This window comes from Calypte anna, chromosome 2 (assembly GCF_003957555.1).
Source record: "Calypte anna isolate BGI_N300 chromosome 2, bCalAnn1_v1.p, whole genome shotgun sequence".
NCBI lineage: Eukaryota > Metazoa > Chordata > Aves > Apodiformes > Trochilidae > Calypte > Calypte anna.
Genome location: NC_044245.1, coordinates 48,866,971 through 48,892,394, shown reverse-complemented (window position 1 = coordinate 48,892,394; position 25,424 = coordinate 48,866,971). Strand labels below are relative to the sequence as shown.

The 25,424-nt window shown below is 42.2% G+C and overlaps 2 protein-coding genes and 1 long non-coding RNA gene across 7 annotated transcripts in view; 2 read left to right on the top strand and 1 right to left on the bottom strand.

The window, feature by feature from the left end:
- The window catches only part of AVL9 (AVL9 cell migration associated), a 38,748-nt gene extending 25,818 nt beyond the window's left edge, over positions 1-12,930 (bottom strand). For 2 of the 3 annotated variants that reach the window (XM_030446299.1, XM_030446300.1), the window contains exon 1: positions 12,630-12,831. In XM_030446299.1, coding sequence (XP_030302159.1) covers positions 12,630-12,722 — 93 coding nt within the window. In that variant the 5' untranslated portion in view covers positions 12,723-12,831. Of the gene's footprint in view, positions 1-12,629 lie in introns of all 3 variants that reach the window. The other variant, XM_030446298.1, reaches the window with a different exon arrangement.
- Positions 12,931-12,964: 34 nt separating this feature from the next.
- Positions 12,965-18,413, top strand: LOC115597874. 3 transcript variants are annotated; one of them, XR_003987215.1, is made up of 4 exons: positions 12,965-13,432; positions 14,227-14,394; positions 16,821-16,890; positions 17,081-18,413. It is a non-coding gene; the product is annotated as an uncharacterized LOC115597874 (long non-coding RNA). The 3 variants fall into 3 exon arrangements; XR_003987216.1 differs by having other exon boundaries at positions 12,965-13,423; positions 16,821-18,413; XR_003987214.1 differs by having other exon boundaries at positions 16,821-18,413.
- A 1,184-nt stretch (positions 18,414-19,597) lies between these two features.
- LSM5 (LSM5 homolog, U6 small nuclear RNA and mRNA degradation associated) lies at positions 19,598-24,883 on the top strand. The gene is made up of 5 exons (XM_030445543.1): positions 19,598-19,661; positions 19,985-20,080; positions 20,301-20,328; positions 20,974-21,046; positions 24,576-24,883. Exons 1-5 carry the CDS (start codon positions 19,616-19,618, stop codon positions 24,606-24,608), a joined length of 276 nt encoding a protein of 91 aa, XP_030301403.1. The 5' UTR covers positions 19,598-19,615; the 3' UTR covers positions 24,609-24,883.
- The last annotated feature ends 541 nt before the right edge of the window (positions 24,884-25,424 follow it).

Here is a 25,424-nt window from a genome sequence, read left to right as displayed (position 1 = left end):
TTCAGGTGTTTTATTTCACTAGATGGCCAATACAGAGGGGTTCAGATTCAAGCACTGCAGGAGCATCTTTCTTTTGAACACAGAGGAAAACCTGGGTCCCTTAGACTTCAGTGAATACCTTCAAGCATCATCCCTGGCAGACAAAACTCTAAACAGGTTATCTAGAACATAATAACTTCCAAGCACTTACAGAATTACATTTGTATTTTGCATTCTAACCAAAATAATAAATTAGAAGTCAAAGCTAAAGTAAAGAAAGGTAGGGCAGTTTAAGCTATTTGAAAAACATGTATACTCCCCTTTTTAAGGTTCAGAATAGAGCTAAGACATCTGGCTCCTGTGTTCTTTCACTAGCATGAAATTTGCTGAAGAACTACTTTGCTCTTTTAGCTCACAATATGCTATCAGAACCTCAACTTCTATCAGACACTCCCAGCAACATGGATTTCTGCAGGTACTGATTGTTCCAATCTTAAAAAAACTGAAGAGCCATTAGTGACACTGATGATCATCTTTCTTTGTATTAGTCATCTGCTGTTAAAAATTTGTTGTAATATACAAGTTTCTGTATTCGTGTGTGTGTAGAGCAAGAAAGGATCGCAAAACTTAGATAAACCAGAACTAAGATTTGTTAAGTGGTCCTAAATAATCTATTTCATATATATACTTTGTGATAAATCTGATTTGCATTATGACATTCTGTTCCTTCCCTTCCCCGAGAGGATCAATGTAGGAAGCAACCTAATTTCTAAGGAAGAATCACATTTGTGCAGTTTAATAAATCAGCAGTCATATAAATACCACCTCGTGTTGCAGAGGCAATATGAAAGAGGGGAAGTAACAAAGAAGCATGAAAAATTAAAAGGAAAATCCAACAGGAAGGACAGTATGCAATGCCCAGGAGATCCTCCTTCTACCACTCCTCTGACTGCACTACTTCTGTAGTGCTCCTATTCTGCCTGGACTCTTTTTCTCAGGAGAAACATGAAACAGTAGTCATCAGCAGTCATGATGATTACTTGCCCCATTGGAGGGCAAGCTGGGCACCCAACGTGGGGCTCGAGCTAATTGGCTCGAGTCCAGTTTAAATTTTGACTAATTTGACTGAACAGTTTGAATTCCAACTCCAGTGGAAGAATGGCTTCCAGTGGAAGAACTCTGACTGCAGAGTTCCCAGTGATTTAACTTCAAAAAACAAAGTAAAGTTTTTCCACAAGTTATCACTGCAGGTGGGATTCATATCAGCTTGCATATCAAAAAATCAAGATCTTCCTAAGCACTCTGCATAGTTAGAAAAAACAGACACCTGCACAGGATGATTCATGTACTCTATTTCTTTCCATCACCTGTGAAGAGAGCTAGTTCAGAAGTCTAAGTCTAACTTGCAGGTGACTGAACAAATGCAGATGAAACTTGCCCTATTTCTTATCTTCTAGGCATCATGCTTGATTTCCTCAGTTCAATTTACAGACTTGCACCAACTGCAGTTATGAATCCTCTGCATAGAAAAAACAGTATTTCAAAACCCAAATATTACAACAATATTGAGTAACTTTAAAAAAAGACTAAACACCACAATTCTTGAAAATCTTGAAACAGAGCAGAGCACGTGTAACAGAAGTGGTAATAACAGGGCAGAGAGAATCTCAATTCTATCACTTCTGAGTTTTGTTAAAATTGGAGCTTCAGTAAAATTGCTCTCTCAGCTTGTGTGTGTAATGTTCTTGCCTAAGGCAACTTCAAAAAAATTTTTTTCAAATAATTTTCAACTTTAAACCTAAAACCAACCATAACAGAAGGATGGAATGGGACTACCAAAGAGACCTGCCTCACAGCTCTTTTTCTCACTTTTCACAGAATGAAGAAAGAGCTCATTTTTTATTTAAATACAATGCATTTTTATGTAAATCCACACAGATGTGCATGTAAAAACATGCACTTCAATTTTCCCCTTTGTCATTAATACATATATGCATTACAAAAAATGCCTGAAAATACCAGAAATAGTCTTCTAATAAAGCTCAGTAGTCAATGGGAACAAAGAAGTGAAATACATGCAAGTTTTCAGAGCTGACTGCCAGAGCACATTTTATGGGGTTTTGTCAACAAAAAAAAGGGTCCTCAACAAAAATTCAAAACTGAACTCCTCAGAGACTTCAGAATAAACCACATAAAGCATGAACTAGAATCTCGACTCAGTTCTTACTCTTTCAGTTGTCAGAGATCTTCATTAAAGCTGAAAATATTGACTGTGGCTGTCAATGGGGTATTGATGGCAATACTTTCTGCCAGCTCAGACTGCCTTATTCTGTAAGTAGATAACTCTTGATGGATTTCAGACACGATACTGCTTTGTGATAGAGTAGAGAATAAATAATGGTGCCTTCCACTACACAAAGCTTTTAAAAACTTGTGGATTACTAAGTTAAAACTAAAACAAAACCCTAAACCAAAGTAAAATTGAATTTCTAGGACTGATATTTTTTTTTTTCTGTAATTTTGGTTTGTTTTTTACTAACCTTTTATATGCCATTTGTAATTGCATCTCACAGTTTGGATGCAAACCACCTACTGATACATTTCTAGCCTATCTGTCGAATGAAAACTAAGTGCAGGCAACATGTCTTTAAAGTTTAGTGTCTTTAAAGGGAGTTTCTAGACAGAATAAATATATTAGACATTCTTAGACTCCTCATATGAAAAGGTGAGTGCAGGCAAAAGGAAATCTACTTGAGCTCCAACATTTACAAACTAACAAGACAGTTTTCCTTTTTTTTTAAAAAATGCACTGATATTGTCTTTACTAAATTACAAGAACACAATCAGAAGAGAGGTTAAATAAGGACACTGGTTTAAAAAGAATTTCCAAAACACATGCATGTCCACCTGAAGTGGTACATGCAAACATTAGACAGGTAGTTGGCGTCAATTTCTGGTGAACTTAATACTGGGGTAAGGTTGTTTTCCTCATCTGTGCGAAGTGTTAAGTGTTAGCAATCACAGGAAAAGTAAGATCCTCAGTGAGCACTAAAACTGGTAATTTACAATGTGCTGGCAAGCCAGTATAAACTCCCCATCCTCCCCACCCCATCTATTGTCACGTTTCAATTACTCCACATGCAAGTTAACCATTCTTACTCAGCACAGTGTAAAGCACTCAATACAAGCTTTTCTCTTTAATATGGGTATTTTAAAAGATTTCTCTTCAGACCAGAAATTTTTACAAAACTGGACCAAAAAAAGTTTTTCCATTGGTTCAATGAGGGGAGAATTTAATCTCAAAAAAATCTGACATTAGAATGACAGTACTACAGTAGGGGCAAGGGTGCTTTAAATAAGTTGCAGAATCTAGTTTAAAGGGACCAAATCCATTGTATTTTCCAAACAATTGCTTTGGTGATCTCTACTACTGCTTATACTCCATCAACAGGCTTCAAATGAAGAAACATTACATTCATATTTAGAAACTTTTCCCTTCGTGAATCATTTCAACACATTTAATTTTGAGAATACCAATTCTTCCTCATGTAAAAAAGAACAGCAGAAGGATGTTAAGTATTGTGTGTAACACTAAACAGCAGCTAACTCACAGTAAGGAGTTTTAGCAGTTTGCTTGATATATTACTTTTAACATAGCCAGAACTAGAGAAAACTAGCACAGCACTCACTTAATCTGAATCACCATAACAACTGCAGCATGCAGTTAAATGAAAGCTAGGAATAATAAGCCTTCCAGCACTGAAAACAATTTATTATTTAAATGACTTAACAAGATTTAAATTACAAACTTTCTCCATTTTTGTAGGACAGAACCAACAGATCATGATGTAGGAGGTGAAGAACCCCTCTCATGTAAAAATAATGCCTATGCAGTAATTTATTAACCTCTAGCAACAGATTTTTAAATATAATGCATATATCTATATAATAATGTGTATGTTCAATAATTATCTATAATATGCATAGATATAAAAATATGTATGTGTAGACTAAAGATATATGGTGTTTATATAAATATATATTTTTAAATCCATTACATACACACAGCAACAGCTAAGGAAATCTATGGATTACAAAGGGGTAGGTCACAACATTTTCTCTTTCTACTTCCTGAAGCTGGGACTTCCTCACTTTCCCGTATCACTAAATCTATAGAGCAGCCACTTACACAAGGTCTATTGTGTTGCTACAGACGTGAAAGAAAATCCATTCAAGTTTGCTTTGAAAACTGTAACCAGGCTAGTGAAATTTGAACTCTTAGTCTCTCAAAAGGTAGAATAACCTGAAACACTGAAACGTTCATGTTTGTTTTCCACCTCATGCTAGTGTGTACTTTAGACAGTCTTTCCAATTACTTAACCCTTTATTTTTATAGTCATATAGTTCAAGTCAGATATAAAACATGGGCTTTGGAACTTTACCACTTAAATGTCTCCTCAAAGAAAGATAATAAAACCAAACAAAACCCCTCTCCTAGAAAAGAATTGTAACACTATTACAAGCTTTCCATCCTAAGGGACTTGCTAGGGAACTCAGTGCTCCCAAGACTTTCTGGTCTTAGAGAAAGCGAGTTAAGAGTTTATCCAGTGTATCTAAAGATATGAGGCAACAGAACAGGCAGCTTTATCGATGAAACAAGAGAGAGCAACCCTCAGCTCTCCTCCTAACTTACCCCTGTCCAAAACACATCTGTAACAGCCCGGGGTCAGCAGCTCCAGCAGCCCCTTTTCCACCCACACTACCTGCCCCACCTATCTTTCTGCTTTTAATGGCCACACTCAGTCAAGGGAACTGGTGGCCTTTCCTCTCCCCAGGACAGCACCCAGACTTCATCACACACGGGAGTCAGATCTGCATCCTTTCCTCAGCAGTGCTGCATGCCCTGGTTCCCAATGGGAAGTAGTCCAGGAAGGCTGGCAGGGTGCTGTCAAATGCCACAGGAAATCTTCCTTTTCCTGGGAAAAAGTAGGACCGGTACCGTAGGCATGCTTTAAAGCACATTTACTTGTCAGTTTAGGAACAGCCACTGTGTGTAGTTCATACAGCATATACTGCTGAACTGATGGAGTTCCAGCAAGAAATCACCTTGTCTAAAAAGCCAAAAAAACATTCAGGTCCTCCACCATGGGACATCTGATGGTCCCAGAAGAGCTCTTAGTGCATATGCTCCTTCCTTAAAAGTTTCAGCATTAGATGTACTCCTGAGAGCAGACAAATCTAACCCACTACCAAATATGAAGCTATACAAATACAATAAATTCATGAAATACAGAACACGGTCTGCTCCAGGTAACCCCCAAGAAGCAGGCAGCCCCATGCCCTATCCACTAGCACATCAGAACAGGCAAGAAACCTGCTTTCACATCTTGTATCCTCAATTTTTTAGAAGCAACAGCACCACATACAAGCTATTTGATGGATTACCAAAATTAGACACATCATAAAATAATGCAGTATTAGAACAGGGAACACAAAACTGAGACATGCAAGTTCCAACTTACTCCAGCCTGCATGACCTCTGTTCTGTGATTTTACAGCTTTGAACTTCCCTCTATGAATTACATTGGCATCTTTATACAAGTCCTGAAAGCTGAAGTTACTATTTGGAAGCATTCTGTCATACATAGATAAAAGATGCAACAGAGGTACAGAAATATGTATCTTACTCATTTAGCATTCATTCATTTATTCAACACAGAGTTCAAGATTCCTCTTACACAATGTTTAAATAACTACTCAGATATTATGAACACAGACCATAAGCCAAAAGTTAACAGTGATGACTATGGAAAGTGTCACATAACTGGGGACAGGTATTTAGGAACCTTTTCTCAACTCAGACATCAGGGCAATTAAAGAGAAAATATCCAGTGTGGAAACCTTCAAAAAAATAATTCCTGTCCAGGGCTTCAAGGAGGTCACTGCAAGACTGAAGCCTAGTGCTCTTTAAAACTTAAAAAGCTAAACAAAGAAACAAAACAAAAATCCACCACACTTGGGAATTTTTCTTGAACAATGAGCATAAAATACTAAATAAGTGGATTACATAGACATGCAAAGAGTGAAACACATAATTAATTCTACACACAAAAGCAGAATCCATGTATTATTTAAAGAAGTGGGATATAAGCAATTACATGTGCACTCCACAATGCATTGTGTATTTAAAACAATTAGCAACCCACGTTAATTTGAGCAGCCTTCCTAATAAAAGCTAAAAGCTCTTTTCAAAGTTTCAACCTGCTGAACATACACAAATCCATTTAATATTTTAGACAACAGGCTAATCTTCGATACTTGATTTATGCTTTGATTTAATAAGCATCATCAAAAGACTTCATGCTCATGATGGTCCTTTAAAGTGATTAAGTAATACTGTTACAAGCAGGGAACTATAACAAAAGAAACTGCACCATTGCTTACAGGTTACCATCAACAGAGCCAGGAACAAAGCCCTTTGGTTTGATTCTGGCCTAGATCCTTTTCAAGTTATTTTTTGTTCCTGTTGGTCACTTAACAAGATCTTGTATAATCACTAGAGAATATCACCTGTTGCATAATATCTGTCTTAAAGTGTTCCCCCAAAATAAAGATGCAAGGACTTTACAGACAACAAAGCATATACTTCACTTATATGCTTAAAAAAGCATCAAACATATGTAACAGAAAACCAGCAACTCTTGGCTGGCAGAGATCAAGAGGAGAAAAATTTTTTCTCCAATAAAGTAGAGTCTTAGATGACAGGTAGCAGAAAATGGGGACTGAGACAGGCTACAAGTGTTTCCCTTAACAAAAGAAAAAAAAGATGCCTCCATAAAGGCTGCCTGCAGAACTGAGGGAAGAGAGCAAATTTCAATACACGGTCTACAGAAGAGACCACAAGAGACCTGGAATGTAGGCAGTTCTCAAAAGAGTTGATAAACACAGCAGAATGAACTCACTCATTCCTTAGAAACCTCCTAATTCTGCAAACAAAGTCAAGCCTAACTTGCCAACCATTCTGCTGGGAGACATATGCTTCCAAGGTATACATAAAACAGGCCATGTGCACAGATTGCTCAAGCCATGTTATGTGCAAGCATTACCTTCTGGAGCTGAAGTACTTGAAGCTCTCAAATGACAAGGAGGAGCACATACACTATTCAGGAAGGGAATTCTTTCCTCTCAAAGATCAGATTCTGGCTCTTCTCTAAAACTTAACAGCTGTTTCATTCCTGAAATGAAGTTTCCTTTGCATGCCAGAAAGAAAATCTATGGTCAGGCAAGAGATGGCAGATTGGTCTTCAAACACAGCCCACACATAAAAAAATACCTACATAGAGAGGCAACTCAGGCACTGCTTTGGAGAAAGTAAACATATTTATATTACAAAGTTAAAGTACTTTGAAGATCCTTAAGACAAATTTTGAGATTTCACTGAAATAGGCTTTCAGTATTTGCCATAATCTGCTCCCTTGTCTGTGACACCTAATTTAAAATGTCATTCCCCAATGTCATTCTTCACTGGTGTAGAAAGCAGCAGGTCAACTTCAGCTACCACAATTCTACAGAACAAGGATCCAAAGCAAACAAAAGTGACCAGCTATGCGAGCATTTCATGACACACACAGCACTTCCCCCTAACTAACCACAATTTTTTCTTTTCCACAATGCAGTTAGAAATGCCTATGTTTGATCAAGAGCAGTTTGGAAGACAGTCACATCTTGAGAGCATAGGAAACAATGGTCTCCCACTGCACGAGGTCAGAGACAACACACAGAAATGCTCAGGACACTGAGTGCAGGAAAGATGGGCCTTGCCCCCAGTGAAGTGACTGTGTCAGGCCACAATGTGTGGCCTGACTGGTGGTGACACAAGGCCAGGGTTCACTCAGATATAATAGCCTCATAGCATCAAAACAGGACAGAGATTCTCGTGTCAGTCCAACTAGAAAAGGGACCACCTGCTTCCGGCAGCAACCAGGGGGCTAACAGGGACTTGTGTACAGCTCTCTCACCTGTCACTTTTTCCAGCTTGGCTGAAACTTTCCTCTCATTTTCAAATATATCAGTTCTCATTTTGCCTTCAAAATTCATGATTTTTAGAATAATCACTATATTTTAAGCCTTCCTACACCCTCAGAGGCTATTATTATCTCTCTGCCTCTCCATGTAAATAAAGCTTTGAAACAGAAAGCTCAAATGGTGATCACAGCACACAGGATCACTACCAGAGAACTACACCTGACTCTCAGTCTTTCACCTTCATCATAAAGGAAAGGTCTCTCCATGGAGTTTGACACACACCTTGCGTTTACAAGTCAAGCTCTGTTCAGGTTACATTCTTGCTAATGAGTTCTTGCTTGATAAGGACTTTCCATGCCATCTAATGCTTTCAAATATTAAAATGTTGTAAGGTATATTAAGTACTGTATTTCTTACTTGTAACGAGAGGAAGCATTCCATGATTGTGAAGAAAAAAAACCCCAAACCCAAACAACAACACCTCACATCCCCTCCCTTTAGTTGCTCTCAAACTACTCACCACTAACTCCTAAAGCTCGTGAAAACTACTGAGGAATTTTGACTGGATGACCTTTAGAGGTCCCTTCAAATCCAAATTATTCTATGATTTGATGATAATCAGCTGCTCCAGAGGAAGGGCAGAAACTACACTGAAATCCATGTCTTATCATCCTACACTGAATTAGGAGATCAACAGAACCTAACAAGCCAGAATGCTGGACAAGTACCCTGCTGCAGTAAATAATGAGACAAGTAGCTACAGATACCCCAAAACATATCACACCATTTCTGTGGCAGGACTACCAGTTTACACGCCAGTGCTTTTATGACTTGATTCCTGTGGAGCCTTACAGGTGTCTAGAAACTCTTACCACACCCAAACCATTTGTTACACATTAATAGACAAGAGGATGAGCACCAAGAGACACAAAACAAAGGGCTGTGTTTGCTGTTTCTCCTCAGGTTACTCCTCTTATCAGCAGCAAACAGATATCAAAAAAGCAAGGCATTTTTTTGAATACTAACAAAATGTTTGCCATTTCATTTCAGATGAATGAAAACCATGATCAAACGAAGACTGCCCACCACCTCTGCCTGTTTTGGGACATTTGCTACATAATTACACACTGAGAAGGGTTCTCATAACAAGTCAGATAGTTTGTACAAAGCAACCCAAACAAGATGCCTACTGCATGCCAATTGTCCTTCTCTTCTTCAATGGGCCTGTTGAGAGCCTGTCAAATACTGGGCGGACCTAGTTTCACACCAAGATCCTCCCATACTTTGAGGACTCTGCTGTAACTACCTCTTCTTGGCAAAGAGACACAGCAATCAGCACTTTTGAACACCTCACTGGGAACACACTACAAATCGCTTACTGAAAGGTCCGAAGAAGGAGGCTGGTAACCTGATGGTGTAAACAAACTGAAGTCTACAGCTTCTCCAAAAGCTTACTCCATGCTTCTTAGAAGAAACTCCTTCCAGTGTTTTCAGGATTTTTAGTTGCAAAATGCAACATGCTCCTTTCACACAGCACAATGCCTTCATGACAGTGAGCAGCAGCCCCAAGTTTTTAACAACTGCCCAGGAAACTTTGACTCTTACACAAGCCTCCTTCACACAGCAGAAAGACTCATGGTCAAACAGTGGGCCCCTGGAAGGAGCATGTGGAGCAATCATCACTCCTGTGCTATCAGTTTTAAAAAGTCCAACTCCCAGACACTCCTCTTTTGTAAGCAAACACATAGAGATTGTTTTTCAAGTCCATGCAAGAAAAAGATGTTCCTATAGATTCCCAAACTGCACATAAAAGTCTGCTCTCTAGCTTAAACATTTTGTATACTGTAAGTTAATCAAGAGGAAGAGCTGTGCACTTCAGACATCAGGGTAAGACCAGAACAACACTCATCTAATGCTGTGTGATAATCCATTTATGTCTGTTACCAACATCAATCCCAGACATGGAGTATACAACATCAGAGACCAGTTTCAATTTACACACCTCTGTAATCATCAGCTTTACACCAGCTACAGAGGGAAAGTCAGATATTAAAAGCATCTAGCATCAATTCTTCAAAACACTGAATTCCACATGCATTCACTAATAAGCCCTTTTGAGAAAACAAGAGTCGGAAACAGAACCCAAAAGGAGCCTTTTCAGACAAACCAGGTAAAATTATCTTGCTCTTGCATGACACACCAGACTTCCTTTGTAACACTGATTCCTCAAGTTTGCTTATCATAGTTAGATTTTACTGTTTAAATGACTCCAGTACCACCTACATGGGCCCAAATTAAGTCTTGAGAAATACATCATTCATACGTGTCAGTTCCGCTTCTGACACAAATTTGTTGCTGCTTCCTCTTCTTCATATTGTTCCTTACCCAAGTACCAGCGCTTCTAATAACTTTCCAGCATTTCTACCTTAAAAAAATATATTTTTTTTTTTTCTTTAACTGCTGTGTAAGTAGTTATTAAGTTCCAGGCAGATCTGAGCTACTCTGTTTCTTTAACAGAGAAAGTAAATCAATAATTTATTCTTACAAAAGATGCAGGTCAATCAGGCATGATCTATCTTTAGTGAATGCAGATAGGACTCAGTCTACTTAGTTTCATGTTAATTAATTTTTTCCCTCACAAATTCTCTAGAGACTTACATACTACTGATGTCAAGCTCATTAGACTCAGCTGTGCAGCTCCCTGCCTGCAGCTCCTTTAGTAAATTATTTTTATAGTTCAGTAACAAATTTGCTAAGTCAGAGGTAGAATATATAATTTTAAACTAGATTTCTCATTAGATTTCCCTTAGGAAGGCTGGCTGTTTGTGGTTCTCCTAACTGTCCTCATATTCCTGCAGTTCTTTTCCCTGTGACAAAGTTACCCATTCCCCTTCCCCAACAATTTTCCTCTCCAACGTCCCCAGTTCACTTTTGAAATGCTTAAAGATGACATTGGGTCAGAGATATTCTGCCCCTATTTTTGACACCACCTGAAAACATGCTTTTACAAGCATTTCACTCACAGCAAGATAAAATTCACAGCTACTAATTTGCAGTTTGAGGTGGTCTGGGTTTTTTGCATGGTTTTTTGTTTGTTTGCTTGCTCTGGGGTTCTTTTTTGGTTTTTTTGCTTTGCATCAACACTGAGTAACATTACAGGAACAAATATATAGGCCGCAAAAGAGAAGCAACAAAAAACACCTCTGCTTTTGTCTCCAACCTACGTCTTTCCCAAGAAGATGAAAAGGTGAGGGCAAAAACACACTCTTCTCCAATTGACACCCAAGTAATGCTTACCTCCTTACTGTTTTTAGCAAGAAAATGACTGATAAACATTGCAACCTTGCAACCCAGAGTATCTAATTACTTCACAGGAACTGATCCTGCAAACTCGACAGAAGAAAAGCCCACAGACACCCTGAGGAAAAGAATACATCACAAAGCCACACAGACCTTTCGGAAAAAGAGATGGAGGACCACATACAAGGGGTTACTGCTCTTCTGCTTCAGCCTCTGTTAGTACGAAGTAACTCTGTTCAGTACTCTGTTAGTACATAGTAAGCACAGCTTACTATGCTGTGCTAGTTTTCCTTCTTGAAGCATTAACAAATACCAATTTAACTCTCTGGTACTTTGTATGAAACGCATTCATGTCAGACCTATTCTTGCATAATGCCATCCCGTTCAATGGCAACTTTTGCAAAGAGTAAGAACACCTCCGTGGGAGAGGACTCACTGCCAGTCCAACATTGTATGCATCTGCAAAGCAGTTAAATGTGCATCCCAGCCGGGCAACACCACCTCCTGTTCCCAGGGTTAAATAAATAAGTAAAACCGGAGCATAAGATACCTACGAAACACCAAACAGAGGATTTTTATACCTTACAGATCACACGAGGATGTCAAACGTGGGAAGAGACACGGAAAGAAAAATTAAGTCTGGGGTGGATTTATAACCTGGGGCCGTCAGGCTGTTAGTGCGTATGTGAGAGCCCAACACTGGGGGCCAGCAGGAACACAAAGACTGATTTTTTTTTTTTAAATTGTATTTCTCTTAACTATTTGTCCGAATGCCTTAACCACACACGACTCTCAGTAGATACGGGTGCCACGACCTGAGCCGCCTCCCCGCATTTATTATCGGGGAGTGGTGAGGCCCGGTGGCGGGGGGCTCGCCGTGCCGGCCCCCGCTCCGCCTGACACCGCCGAGGCAGGGCCGGGAGCCGCGGTCACGTACGCAGCTCCATAAACATGAACCGCCCGGTCACGGCCCTGCCAGGCAGCCCCCACCCCGCCACTGCTGCTTGCGGGAACCCCCGCGGAGGAATGGGGAGGCCGCGGCCAGCTGGGGCCCTAAGGCGCTCAGCCGGCTTCAAACTGCTCCTTTACCCGCCCCCTGGACCCCAGGCACAGCCGCCCCCTTCGGCCCCTTAAGGCGCAACCTCTCCCGCAGAGGGGCTCAAGCTTTCCCCGCGGGGCCAGAGCGGAGGCTCCCCGCCCCACGCCGAGGGCAGCAGCCGGGCAGGCGCCTCTCACCGCGGGGGAGGGGACCCGGGGGAGAGCAGGGAGGAAGCGCAGGAGCGGAGGGAAGAGGCAGGAGAGGAGCGGCACCCGCGCCCCCTCACCTGGCAGCCCTTCTTGTGGTGGAAACCCACCACCACGATGTGCAGCACCGGGCCCCGAGTTGGGGCGGCCGGCGGACCGCCCCTCTTCTCCATGGAGCCCCTGCGATGGCCGCTCTGGAGGATGCCGCCGTGCTCGGGTTCTCGCTCCGCCTCCAGGCGCCCAGGGTCCCACAGGGACACAGCCCCGGCTGCCTGCGCTTCCGCAGGGCCCGAGCAGGGGAGGGCGGGGCGCCGCTGGCATCACCCTGCCTCTTGCTGCTCCTCCTTCCCTCCCTCTTGTCGCTCCTCCTTCTCTCCCTCTCTCCCTTCCTCTCCACGGCAGGCGGGGCAGGGTTTCGCTTCGTCCCGTCCCTGGAGGAGGTGCCAGCGCTGTGGGCAGGGCAGTCCTGGAGCAGCGGTGGTGTCAGACTCCTCCTGCTCCGCACGGATGTCACCCGGGGAGGTTTGCTTCATCGGACGGGTTCCCAGGGCCGAGCGGCTTCGTTTTAATCCCCGGCCAGGAAAATGCATCGCCGCTTGGTAGTGGAGTCGGGCCGGGCTGGGGCAGACCCCCTGGGTCTCGGCTGAGGCCTTCCCGCCCCTTTCCCCGACCCACTGCAGGCACGGCTGCTGCCAGCAGGGGCGGTAACGCTGCCTCCGCCTCCTCCTCCTCCTTCTGGTTGTCTTTTCTGAGAAAATCTCCTCCCAAAGCCCACGTGAAGCGCAAGAGGGACTGCGTGTCCCCCCACCAGTGTGAAGTCGGGCAGGTGAATGAGTGGCCGCCCAAAATGAAGTGTGGGATTGCTTCAGTCCAGGTATGCCAGGTGGGTTGCTGAAGGCTAAAAATGTGAAAAATAAACCTACGGCTTCTTTTGTTAGCATCCATCTGCTGCTAAACATACAATACGCTACACTAGAAAGGCAGTTTAAAGGCTTGACAAAAGAGCACAGGCAAATCTAGTAAGAGAAAAAGATCTAAAATTCTTTATATTGCTGCACTTGGAGCATGCTCCACCTTTGCTATGATTGAGTTCTGGTTATTTAAATTGGCAGCATTTGCTAGAGATTACACTCTTAATTATTAAGAATCTGTGTGGAAATTGGAAGAAGAGATTCTTTTGAAAGAACTTTGAAAAGAGTAGTGCTCTGAGAAAATCTGATCACTAACACAATACCCAGAGGCTCAGATTATAACAATCTGACAACACAGGATAAGCTATCAAAAACACCGCAGCTCTGGCAAGTGAATTATTTCTTGTTAGATTTAGATTCTTGTTAGAATTTCAAAAAGAAAAAAATATTAAATATTTGCCATTATCTCCTGCCATAATCAGATATCCCCCCCCCAAAGATAAGTAAGAGTGTTTATATCTCTTAGTCTGTTGATTGAGGAAAGGGCACTCTGGCATCACTCTGGGTGCTCTCTGGATTTTGCATTGTAGAGGTATTCAAGTGATCCTGATGGGCAACTGGGGCCTATTTATTCTCTGTATATGTTATTAGAGGTTTTTTTCTTTTTGAATTTTTCTTTCCTGCTAAGGCAATAAAAATGTTGGACTGACAACATCAGTCTGTTCTAGGAAGACTAACTGGTTGACATATATGTTTCCTTTCTCAGCTCACACTGTGCATATTTATGAGAAACAAAGGCAGGTGAGAGCTGCTATGAAACAGAAGCTCTTGGAAAAGTCTCACTCAGAATTTTCCTAATGGAATTTGCGTTTGCAATGCATACCCAACAAACAGCAGTGGAAACTCAGCCCTACAATTCTTCTGTTACTCACAGGTAAGATTTTACTGCACAACCACCAGGTATTCTATCATTACCATGGAAATGACAACTTGTTAGCCATTCTGCATTTCATAACAAAGACAAGGATTTCTCAACTTGGTTTATGTGTAGTGAGACTTCCTGAAACAGATATTCCTTGCCCAGGCAGTATGATAGTTTATGTCTGGAAGTAACATCAGAGATGAGCAGATTGTGAAGTCTCTGGTTGCACTGATAATTGGGCACTAACATCTGTTTATTATTTTGACAATGGGAGTGTACTGGTAGCAATGACAATGTCTAGATGTCCTCAGCTGACACTGCACACTTGAGCATTTCTAAGAAGCATAGCATCTTACCCTGAATTAGATGTCTAGAGTATGTTAGCTGCGTATCATGGATCTATAAGTGCTGCTAGGATAAATCACACATATGCTCTGAAAAGCTTGGGAACATCAAAGGAAGTTTCTGTCTCTGTTCTGGGCCAAGTTACACTCCACTTCTTACAGATTCATGCGTGCAAGATTTAGGGATCTGCTGTATTTCCCAAATACTCATAGAAGAATTCTGTGAAGAATAGTTGTAATTGAATTGCTGTAACACTGAACATCAGAGGGGGTAAAGTTTCAAGAGAGAAAAATATATACACTGCTATCTGGGAACCAGAACTGAGTGGGGACTGTAACAAATCGTACTCACCTGTTGCCATTAACTTCCAGAAAGAACTTTGTCTTCAGACCAGTTTAGCCATTCATCAATCTCAGATATATGTCCTGGAGCTTAAAATAAGGCATGCAGTACCTTTGGTCTTTCCTTACCCCTCTGGCAGTATTGTCTGAGTGCTCATATGATGGAAAAACAGCCAATTTGCTGTTCTGAAAGTGGTATTGGGGCATATTTTGCAATTGCTTACTTGGGTATGGTTGGGCTTTAATATGAGAGCAACACAGACAAGAGCTGGCAAAGGGCCTCATGACTCAGCTCTAAATTTAGATTCCTTTCACAAGGAAAGGGCCAGCTAGCTGCCAACAACTCACCACTGCCCACTGAACTCTGACAACTGATCACTGGATACCTCTGCACCACTGCTGGGACAGCTGCAGGTTGATGCTTATTCATCATCCTCAACTCATGAACAGACCCTCAGGAAACAGCCAGCTCTGCTCATGGGGCTCTGATTTCTGCAGGAAAACTGTGTATATGTGGGGGAGTTCAAGTGTGTGAGTCCCATTTTGTAACACAAAACAGTGAAGTAAAGGCTACTAAATCAAATGTGAGCTGTTTTCTAAAAGTAATGCTAAGCATGCAATTAGAAAAACATCAAAACACCATTTTTAAAAGTGATGCTTAGGGCTACAACCTGAAATGAACTGTTTGTAATACAGACTCACAGAATTGTCACAGTTGGAAAAGACCTCTAAGTTATCACCACGTCCAACTGTCAACATCCCCCCCCCCAGTCAAATAACTAATATGAATATATCAACATCTGTATCACCCTGCCCGTTATAGCATGTGCTAAACTGCCTCATATCTACATGTTTTTTAAATATTTCAGGGCTGGTGACTCCACCACCTCTCTGGTCAGTCTGTTCCCACACCAATCATACATTTCTTTGAGTTGCCTTTATCTTACACTCAGTAGGTATTCCTGTACTGGAGTATTTCATCAAGAACTGTGGGAAGGGCTCACGAAGAACTTAATGTAGGACTGTCTCATGTTGGAGGGACCCCATGCTAGAGCAGGGGAAGAGTGTGAGGAGTCCTCCCCCTGGGAGAGGAAAGAGCAATAGAAACAACAAAACAACATGTAATAAACATATGATGAAGGGCTGTGTTTGCTGTTCCTTTCTTCTTAGACTACTTCTCTTATCAATAGCAAACAGGTATCAAACCCCCTTTTTTTTGGGGAATACTATTGAAATGAAGCACCCTATGATCATATTACATCAGGTCCAGTACAAAACATGCTGAGGATTGCAATTCTTCCAGTAAATATCTCCCAAAATAGTAACTACAGGGCAAATGGAATTGTTTATACCAAGAGATAGTATGGTGGGACTAGGACCTGTTAATCTAGACATGATGATTCATATGAAACCCCCTGAGAACGCTGTATGGTTCTGTAGCTCAACTTCTCTTATTTTACATCCTTTGTTGCTACCAGAATCTCAAGTTTTAGTATTTCAGGTATCTTTGAATACCTGTGCCTTACCTAGAGGATATAGCACTGGAATGGTGCAATAGCTATCAAAAAACTAAGACTGAATTGAATACAACATTGAATCTGGAAAAATGCAAGCTGCGGCACTTCAGTCTGTGTGGGCAATTAACCTACACTGCACTATCAAACCTGAAGTAATATTAGCAGAAGGAGCTGGAGCAATGATGTATGTATGACTGGGGGGAGATGACATTTCTCTTTTCCTCCCTTACCACAGGCTGGCTCATTGTGCTTTGTAGTTCTGTACAACAAGCACATGCCCTGAATACATTTCTGAAGATCAGCCTGTGAGTAGTTGAATTTGGTTGGCCTCTGCTGTAACTAAATCATCTGGATTTTGTATTTTACTGATTAATAACTGCAGATCTTTTGACAATGTTTTATTGGCATGCCAACCCCAGTAGCTGCATTACAGAATTATACTATGTTAAATGCTTTTGATAATCATGTTCCTCATAGTTATTCTTTCCCCATAAGAGCTGTGTGCCAAGGAACCTTACAAAATCGATTGGCAGTGGACTAGCTCCTTCTCCAGCACCATAAATGCTGCTCCAGTTTTGAAGGCGTGTGTTGCTCCAACACAACAGATGAATCAGCCAGCAGAGAGGACAACATTCAACACCTCCAGGATTTAATGCATTAAATGAAACAATCTGCTGGTGGTGCCTGGCTGGCTGAGTGGTTTAATTCCCTGACAGGATGGATGTGACACCTGTTTCAAAGCATTATTGTAGGGATAAGTTTATTCCTTTTTCTATACATGTTTATAGACATGCCCCCAAATTACCCTGCTCTACATCCCACAAATCCAAGTGGACACTTCTAGCTTTGCCAGCCCCAGCAGAAGTGGTTTCTTGAGCAAGGGGGTGGAATGTGAGTTACTAATGGAAGATTGTTGAGGAAAATTATAAACATGCTCAAGTTACTTGCAGCTGGGGTGTAGAAAAATATGTATACTATACAAACTGTTTATCCATGTGCACTTGACAAGTAGAACATGTGTGTTCAGATAACATAGGCCTGTGATGGACTCAGAGGGACCCTGTCAAACATGCTTGAGATTCTTGCCCTGCTATGGAGAAGATCAAAGCACAGGCATAGACCTTGTCTGTTGATTCCCTGAAATTTCCAGGCAAAACCAGAAGGGTCTGTGGTCCTCTCTGAGCTCCACAGTGTGTGCATTCCCACCTTAGTGTCCCTTTACCTGGTGCTGCTTTGGGCATCCCGTCTGAGGTAACAAAAAGAAATAACTTTACTCTTCACGTCTGATCCACGTTTTTGCAGTGGTTCCCATGTTCTGCCTGTGCTGTTGCACCCAGGCATTGTCCTGTCCCAGCTGGCACTTCACACAGCCCCTGCTCACTGGGATCACACCAGCTCACTGGGGACACACCAGCTCACTGGGGACACACCCGCTCACTGGGATCACACCAGCTCACTGGGGACACACCAGTTCACTGGGGACACACCGATTCACACCAGCCCAGTGTTCCATCTACTCCAGCCCAGTGTTCCATCTCTGTCCCAGTCACAGTGCAGTGCTCCTGCACGGACCCCAGCGGGGCAGTGACATCTCCAGATGTCAGAGGTTGTATTTCACTTCAGGAACAGGACCAAGTGTTTGGAGTCACCAGGGAATTAACTGAGTGCCTGTAGGAACCCAGCAAGTAGCCCTTTGATGCCAGCAGCTCTTCATCCTTTGGAAGGTGTCTGTGTTTCTGGAGGCACCACTGCCTTGCAGGGCAGAGGGGGGAGCATATTCAAGCTTGATTCTTGTTACAAATGACCAAGACTCAATATTCTGTTAATAGTTTAATTAAATAAAATTGCAATAAGCAAAACAGCGCTGGGTGCGTGGGGAGTCTCCGCTCCACTCACATGCACGCACTTAAAGCTCTGGAGTTACCTTTTATTGATTACAATTCTATGCATATTCAAAAGAAGGTGGGTTTACATACATATTCATAGGTTTATATCATTCATTATTCATGATAGGCGGAGTCTGGGCAGAGTCTTCTTTTGGGGACATATACAGGGGTTGTCAGGGGGTCTTTGGATGAAGTAAGAGGTCTTCCTCCAGCTTGAACTTTTTACCTTTCTTGATTTTGCTGACTTCATTATATTGTTACAAGGTGATATCAGACCCTACCTAGTCATAATTTTCCCCTTATCTGCTGGTTATGACATCTTTATGTTCTTCTTATGCAGACGTTCACATTCCTTTGGTGCCTAGTTGGCCTTGGCAGTGTCTTGTTTTAAGAACAGGACCTACATTTTTAATTATCTTCGAGACAGAAGTTAGTCTCGTTAGGGCCTTGTTTTGTTCACACTGTTTCAGTGGAAAAATTACATGTCTCAACTGCTTTGCTTAGCCCCACATTCACTTCTTACTCAGTTGAATTCTTTTCCTGAATTTTACTGGTTAGGAATACAAATTCATCAACATACATTACAATTCTTCTGTCGAAGAATCCTGTCACCATATACACCATGGCTCTAGAAGCTGAAGTACCAGGTTTATTTGGTGCCGTGTCATTAAGCAAGCAACCAAACTGTGATTAAACAGCTTTAAGGGTTTGCAGCTTTAAGCCAATTGAGCACACGTGAAAAAGGGGCTTCCAAAAGCCCCTCCTGCAACAGCCCTCTTGAGAATAACAAGCAGATCTGGGAGGAAAAAACCAAAAAGCACATAAACCAGCGATGTCACCCAGCGCATAAAACCCACACCTCACACCAGAAGAAGGCTTCGGTGAAGGGTGGAGCGGCACCTGGGGGCCGCCGGGCTGCGCCGGGCTGCGCCGGGTCGGCTGCACGGGTGACTGCATAAGGCGGTGCTGCCCGGCCTTGGGGAGGGAAGTGCGGGGAAAAAAAAAAAAAAAAAAGGAAAAAAATTGTAGGAGGGCGGAGCCGAGGCCGGGGCGGGGCGACTGCTCTGCCATCCGCTGGTCGGGGCTGCAGGCAGCACTTCCCATCTGTGGTGAGGGACAGCGATTGGTGAGGTCTGGGTCCATCATGGCGGCCAACGCGACCACCAACCCCTCCCAGCTGCTGCCCCTCGGTAACCGCGGCCCCGGGGCCTCCGCGCTCTCCGGGACAGGGCCGGGGGGCGAGGGTGGATGGGGGAACCCGTCTAGTGTCCGACCGAGCGGCGAGGGGCAGGGAGGCGCCATTTGGTGGAGCCTCTGGGTGGTGCCAGCGCGGTCACATGGCGGGAAGCTTGAAGGGGGTGGGCCAGGTGCAAGGATGCTTTTAAAAATTTATATGGGTTTTGTGGTTTTTTTTTTTTTACCTTCCCAATGTCAGGGATTTTGTTCGAAGAATCCTGTAAAACCATCTCTTGTACCTTTCGGGTTTTTTGTTTTGTTTTGTTTTTATTTACAGAGCTCGTGGACAAGTGCATAGGTTCGCGCATTCATATTGTGATGAAGAGTGATAAAGAGATTGTCGGAACGCTGCTAGGGTTTGATGACTTTGTCAGTATCCTTTGACTGGGGTGCTTAAAGCCGTCCCCTTTATGCTTCGGCTGGATTTCTTTGCTGCTTTTGAGAACTCCCGAGTTCATGGGATAGACCTCTTGTGTATGAACAGTTGTGTTATTTTCATACTTTTATTATGTATATAAAATGTCAGTTCATTATGAAATTAGAATAGCATTAAGTATTTCTGGGCCTTATTTTCCTTGAAACTGGATTTTCAGATATGGTGTTAGAAGATGTTACAGAATTGTAAGTGCTGTTTTTGCCTCCTGTTGATAGTTTGTTTTCCTGAGGGAAGGAATTGTATAAAAACTATAAGCGAAGATTTTTTTTATATTTTTGGAGTATTTGCCAGCTGTACAGTTTATACCATTGATTAACAATAGAGGGTGACTTATTCAGGACAGCTATGTCATACAGTAGCAGTTGCATGACTTTTATTATTAATCAGACTCCTAAACTGTAGCCTTAATTTTGCATGGGTTGTGTGTTGAAATTTCCAGAAGTTTGTTTGCTTTTACATTTCCTTAAGGTCTAGGCAGTTTTACAAAGTTTGCAGACCTAAGTATTTACTACTTTGCAATGATGTGTTGCTATTTGATCCTCTTTTGGGGTGGTATTCAGTACATGATAGGTGGTATTCAAGAAGTGGCCAAGATTTAGAGGTTGAATCTGTATCTTTTTGTACTGAGCAGAAAAGTACAATGGATCTTAGTTGCCAGGTAGCTTTCTTTGCCCACATGGTGAGTTTATCAAGACCACTCTGCAGTAATTCATTTGTTATTTCCAACAAATGTCATCTTCATCCAGGGTTTTATGTCAGTTCTGTGGTCAAAACTGTAATCACTGTTCCTGATTATGTGTTCTTTCTTACTTTTTTTGTTGGTACTCCAGTGAGATTACACCTGAGGGCAGAAGAATCACAAAGCTAGACCAGATTTTGCTAAATGGGAATAACATAACAATGGTAAGTCATAGCTGTTAAAAGGCTGCATGCATTTACATTCTGTGTCTGTGAATTGCTCAGTAATTGAGTATAACTACTTTGAAGCTGAGCTTTCCAGACTGTTCCATTGCGTAAGCTACTGTCAAGTAGCTTCCTCAGCATATGTGTGTATGAATGCTGCTGGAAAAATGGTCTTATAACCTTACTTGGTACATTTTATAGTTAAAAACCAAAAAGACCAACCAAACAAACACAACAACAACTCATACAAAAAAAAAAGCATTATAGAAACAAGCATGAAAAGAGTATAACCCTAGTTTTATTTTGGTGAATGCTTTTCTGGTCTTCATGTGTGCAAAGGTATCCCTGGCATTGTTGCCTACTCTGTAGGCTGGTTCATACACTGGCTTTTAACTCATGAGTGTTTGCCTGGGTAAATGTTTAGGGATGGATACATCTGCATTTCATCCATTATCGTGTGTATAGATCTGTTTGCAGCAGTTTGGATGCTTACAAGCTTGTCAAGTCATTTGGTAATTCTGATTCTGTGTGATACCTGGAAAGCTGTACCTTGATGTACTCTGGAAAAAAAAACTCTGGAGTGAGTGCTGTTGGACTACATCAAATCAGTAGCACCATGATTTTTAGTTTAGTTTAGTTTGTGCTAATGTATGTAGATCAGTACTGAAATAGTCATTAAATACTGTGGTTATGCATCCCTAGGCTGAATTGTTCAACTTCCTAAATACCACAAAAGCAGATCCACAGTAGTTATTTTGTCTGCATAAATGGCAACAGGACCTAGACTTCCTACATAAGGGTACAGCTAATTTTGTGGGAAGAGAGGAGGAGGACTGATCTAAATTGGCTCTGTGTCAATGAGGAAGAATCTCCATTTTGTGTCTGCCTTACCTACCTTGCACCTCCTTACTATGTATCTGAGCAAGTGCCATCTTGGCCCACTAAGGGATGAGATGGGAGCCCTGGTGACAGAGGATATAAAGAAGGCAGAGGTGCTGAACGTCTTCTTTGCCTCTGTCTTTACTCCTGCAGGGTTTCCACATGAGCCCCAGATTCATTTAGCCCCAGAAGTAGTCAAGATAGATAAGGAATTTGACGTAGTAGATGAGGATTGGGTTAGGGATCAGCTGAGTAATCTGGACATCCATAAGTCGATGGGTCCCGATGGAATGCATCCAAGGGTGCTGAGGGAGCTGGCGGAGGTCATTGCTAGGCCACTCTCCATCATCTTCAGTAAGTCATGGGTAACAGGAGAGGTGCCTGAGGACTGGAGAATAGCAAATGTCACCCCAGTCTACAAGAAGGGCAAGAAGGAGGACCCGGGTAACTATAGACCGGTCAGCCTCACCTCCATCCCTGGAAAGGTGATGGAACAACTTGTTCTTGTCACTATCTCCAGGCATATCAAGGACATGGGGGTCATCAAGAGCAGTCAGCATGGTTTTATCAAGGGTAAATCATGTTTGACTAACCTCATAGCCTTCTATGAGGAAATTACTAGGTGGATAGATGATGGAAGAGCGGTAGATGTGGTTTATCTTGATTTCAGTAAAGCATTTGACACCGTCTCTCACAGCATCCTTGTAGATAAGTTGACCAAGTATGGGTTTGGTGATCAGGTAGTGAGGTGGATCAGGAACTGGTTGAAAGGAAGGAGTCAGAGAGTTGTAGTCAATGGGGCTGAATCTGGTTGGAGGTGTATGACTAGTGGAGTCCCTCAGGGGTCGGTACTGGGACCGGTGTTGTTCAATATCTTCATCAACGACTTGGATGAGGGTATAGAGTGTACCCTCAGCAAGTTTGCTGATGACACTAAGCTGGGAGGAGTGGCTGACACACCGGAAGGCCGTGCTGCCATTCAGAGAGACTTAGACAGGCTGGAGAGTTGGGCAGAGAGAAACATGATGAAGTTCAACAAGGGGAAGTGTAGAGTTTTGCATTTGGGGAAGAACAACACGATGTCCCAGTATAGGTTGGGGGCTGACCTGCTGGAGAGCAGTGTAGGTGAAAGAGACCTGGGGGTCCTGGTAGACAAGAGGATGACCATGAGCCAGCAATGTGCCCTTGTGGCCAAGAAGGCCAATGGCATCCTGGGGTGCATTAGAAAGGGTGTGGTTAGTAGGTCAAGAGAGGTTCTCCTCCCCCTCTATTCTGTATTGGTGAGGCCGCACCTGGAGTATTGTGTCCAGTTCTGGGCCCCTCAGTTCAAGAAGGACAGGGAAGTGCTTGAAAGAGTCCAGCGCAGAGCTGCTAAGATGATTAAGGGAGTGGAACATCTCCCTTATGAGGAAAGGCTGAGGGAGTTGGGTCTCTTTAGTTTGGAGAAAAGGAGACTGAGGGGTGACCTCATCAATGTTTTCAAATATGTAAGGAGTGAGTGTCAGGGAGATGGAGTTAGGCTTTTCTCAGTGATGACCAGTGATAGGACAAGGGGTAATGGGTGTAAATTGGAGCACAGGAGGTTCAAGTTGAATATTCGAAAAAATTTTTTTACTGTAAGGGTGACAGAGCCCTGGAACAGGCTGCCCAGGGGGGTCGTGGAGTCTCCTTCACTGGAGACATTCAAAACCCGCTTGGACACGTTCCTGCACGATGTACTCTAGGTGGCCCTGCTCTGGCAGAGGGGGTTGGACTAGATGATCTTTCGAGGTCCCTTCTAACCCCTATGATTCTATGATTGACCTGATTTTAAAGCCTTTTTCTGCTTTGCTTATTGTTCTGTGTCCTTAAAGAATAATGCATGTTTTGACTTACATGGGATAAAATTACTGCTGTACAGTTAAGCTGGTGGTAAAGTGCTCTTGAAGCAGAAGCTGGGGGTTCTTAGAGTGCAAATTTTCTGCAAAACATAGACATGTTTCTGTATCTTGTGTCTTCCCATGTCAGGAAGACCATGCTTTAGACTTTTTCTTACTTCAGTCCCCAAAGCAAGACAGCTCTTTGTCTCTGGAAGTGCTCAGCAAATTACTAAGAATGTATCAGTAAAATGAATGGTTTTCCCCCTTTTTTTTTCCCATATTCTTATTTTTCTTTGGGTTTTCTTTTTCAATTGTTCTTTCTTCAAAGGAAAATGCTATGCTGCTTAGCATAGCAATAGAAGTGGAAAAAGGGAACCACCTCCCCAGTATAGTGATGGTCTAGAGAAGAAACAGCAACTGTAGAAATGCTTCATGGAAGGAAGTCTGTTCTTTGTGCTTTTAAAAACCAGCTGTAGTGTTTCTAGACGGAATAATCTCCTTGAAGTGAATAACAAAGACAAAACTCAAAATGAGTGCTAGTGTGTTATCCAGGATCCCCTTTGTGTTTTGTTAAACGTTGTCTATGTTTTGGGACCATTTTCTGGCATGTACTTTTCTGGCAATAACTGACCACTTCTGTTGGTAGATGAAGATAATATTGAATCTATAAACACTTTTGTGTTCTATCATGAAGCTTCCATCTTCTAAAATGTAAAGCAAGAGCTGTCACAGAAAGGCTTGTAAAACTCAAACCTATAGCACTAACACAAAATTGTCTTGTTCTTTTATAGCTGGTTCCTGGAGGAGAAGGACCTGAAGTGTAAATTGAGATACTTTTCATCTCTGAAGACATGTTTTTTATATAAATAATCTAAAGAGAGCTATTGGGGTATGGATCTGGGTAGGTTTTTGTACGGGTTGGTTTTGATTTTGGTTTTTTTGTGTTTACACACTCTTGCAGTTGACATTTGATACAAGGATTTCCTCTGCAGGAAAGGTGCATTGCTAATGATAATGCTGATTTTTGTTATTTGAAATAATGACTTTCTTGTAAAGATGCACTAGTCTGTTCTGAATAAAAGACTTTTTGTTAGTTACCGTGTTCTGTTTTGGAAGTGCACAAATTATTGATAGTTTTATAACTGGTTGATGGAATGGAAAAATAATGGTTATGCTTCAGTTGCTGACAGTTTTCAGTTTTTCTACATCCGCTGCATTTGTTTAGGGCCCAAGTCTGTATAAAACACAAGTTGTGAGCTGGTGTTGCTCACTGTTGGTGTACAGGCAGGTGTTAAGCTGGATTGTTTTTTGGGCACAGCTTCAAGCCATCTATTTTGAGTGCTGTAGAATCCTGAAAGTGCTTCAAAGTGTATGCACTTCTTTGATGTTCTGCTGGCCTGGTTCAGCTCTCTTGGTCTTTTGCTTGGTAGATGTACTTTTTTATAGTCAAGGTGCTGTAAGGGTACTTGGCAAGCAGGGACAGACAACCCAGACCTAGTTTGTTCTTGGGGTGTGGGGGAAATAAACAAAAAGAAAAAAAAAAGTGGTGTTAAAACATCTCATTCATGTCAGTGGTGACTCCGCTTTCACCACTGAGTGGTGCTGTGCAAATAATTAAGGCAGACTGCCCGTGCCTGCTT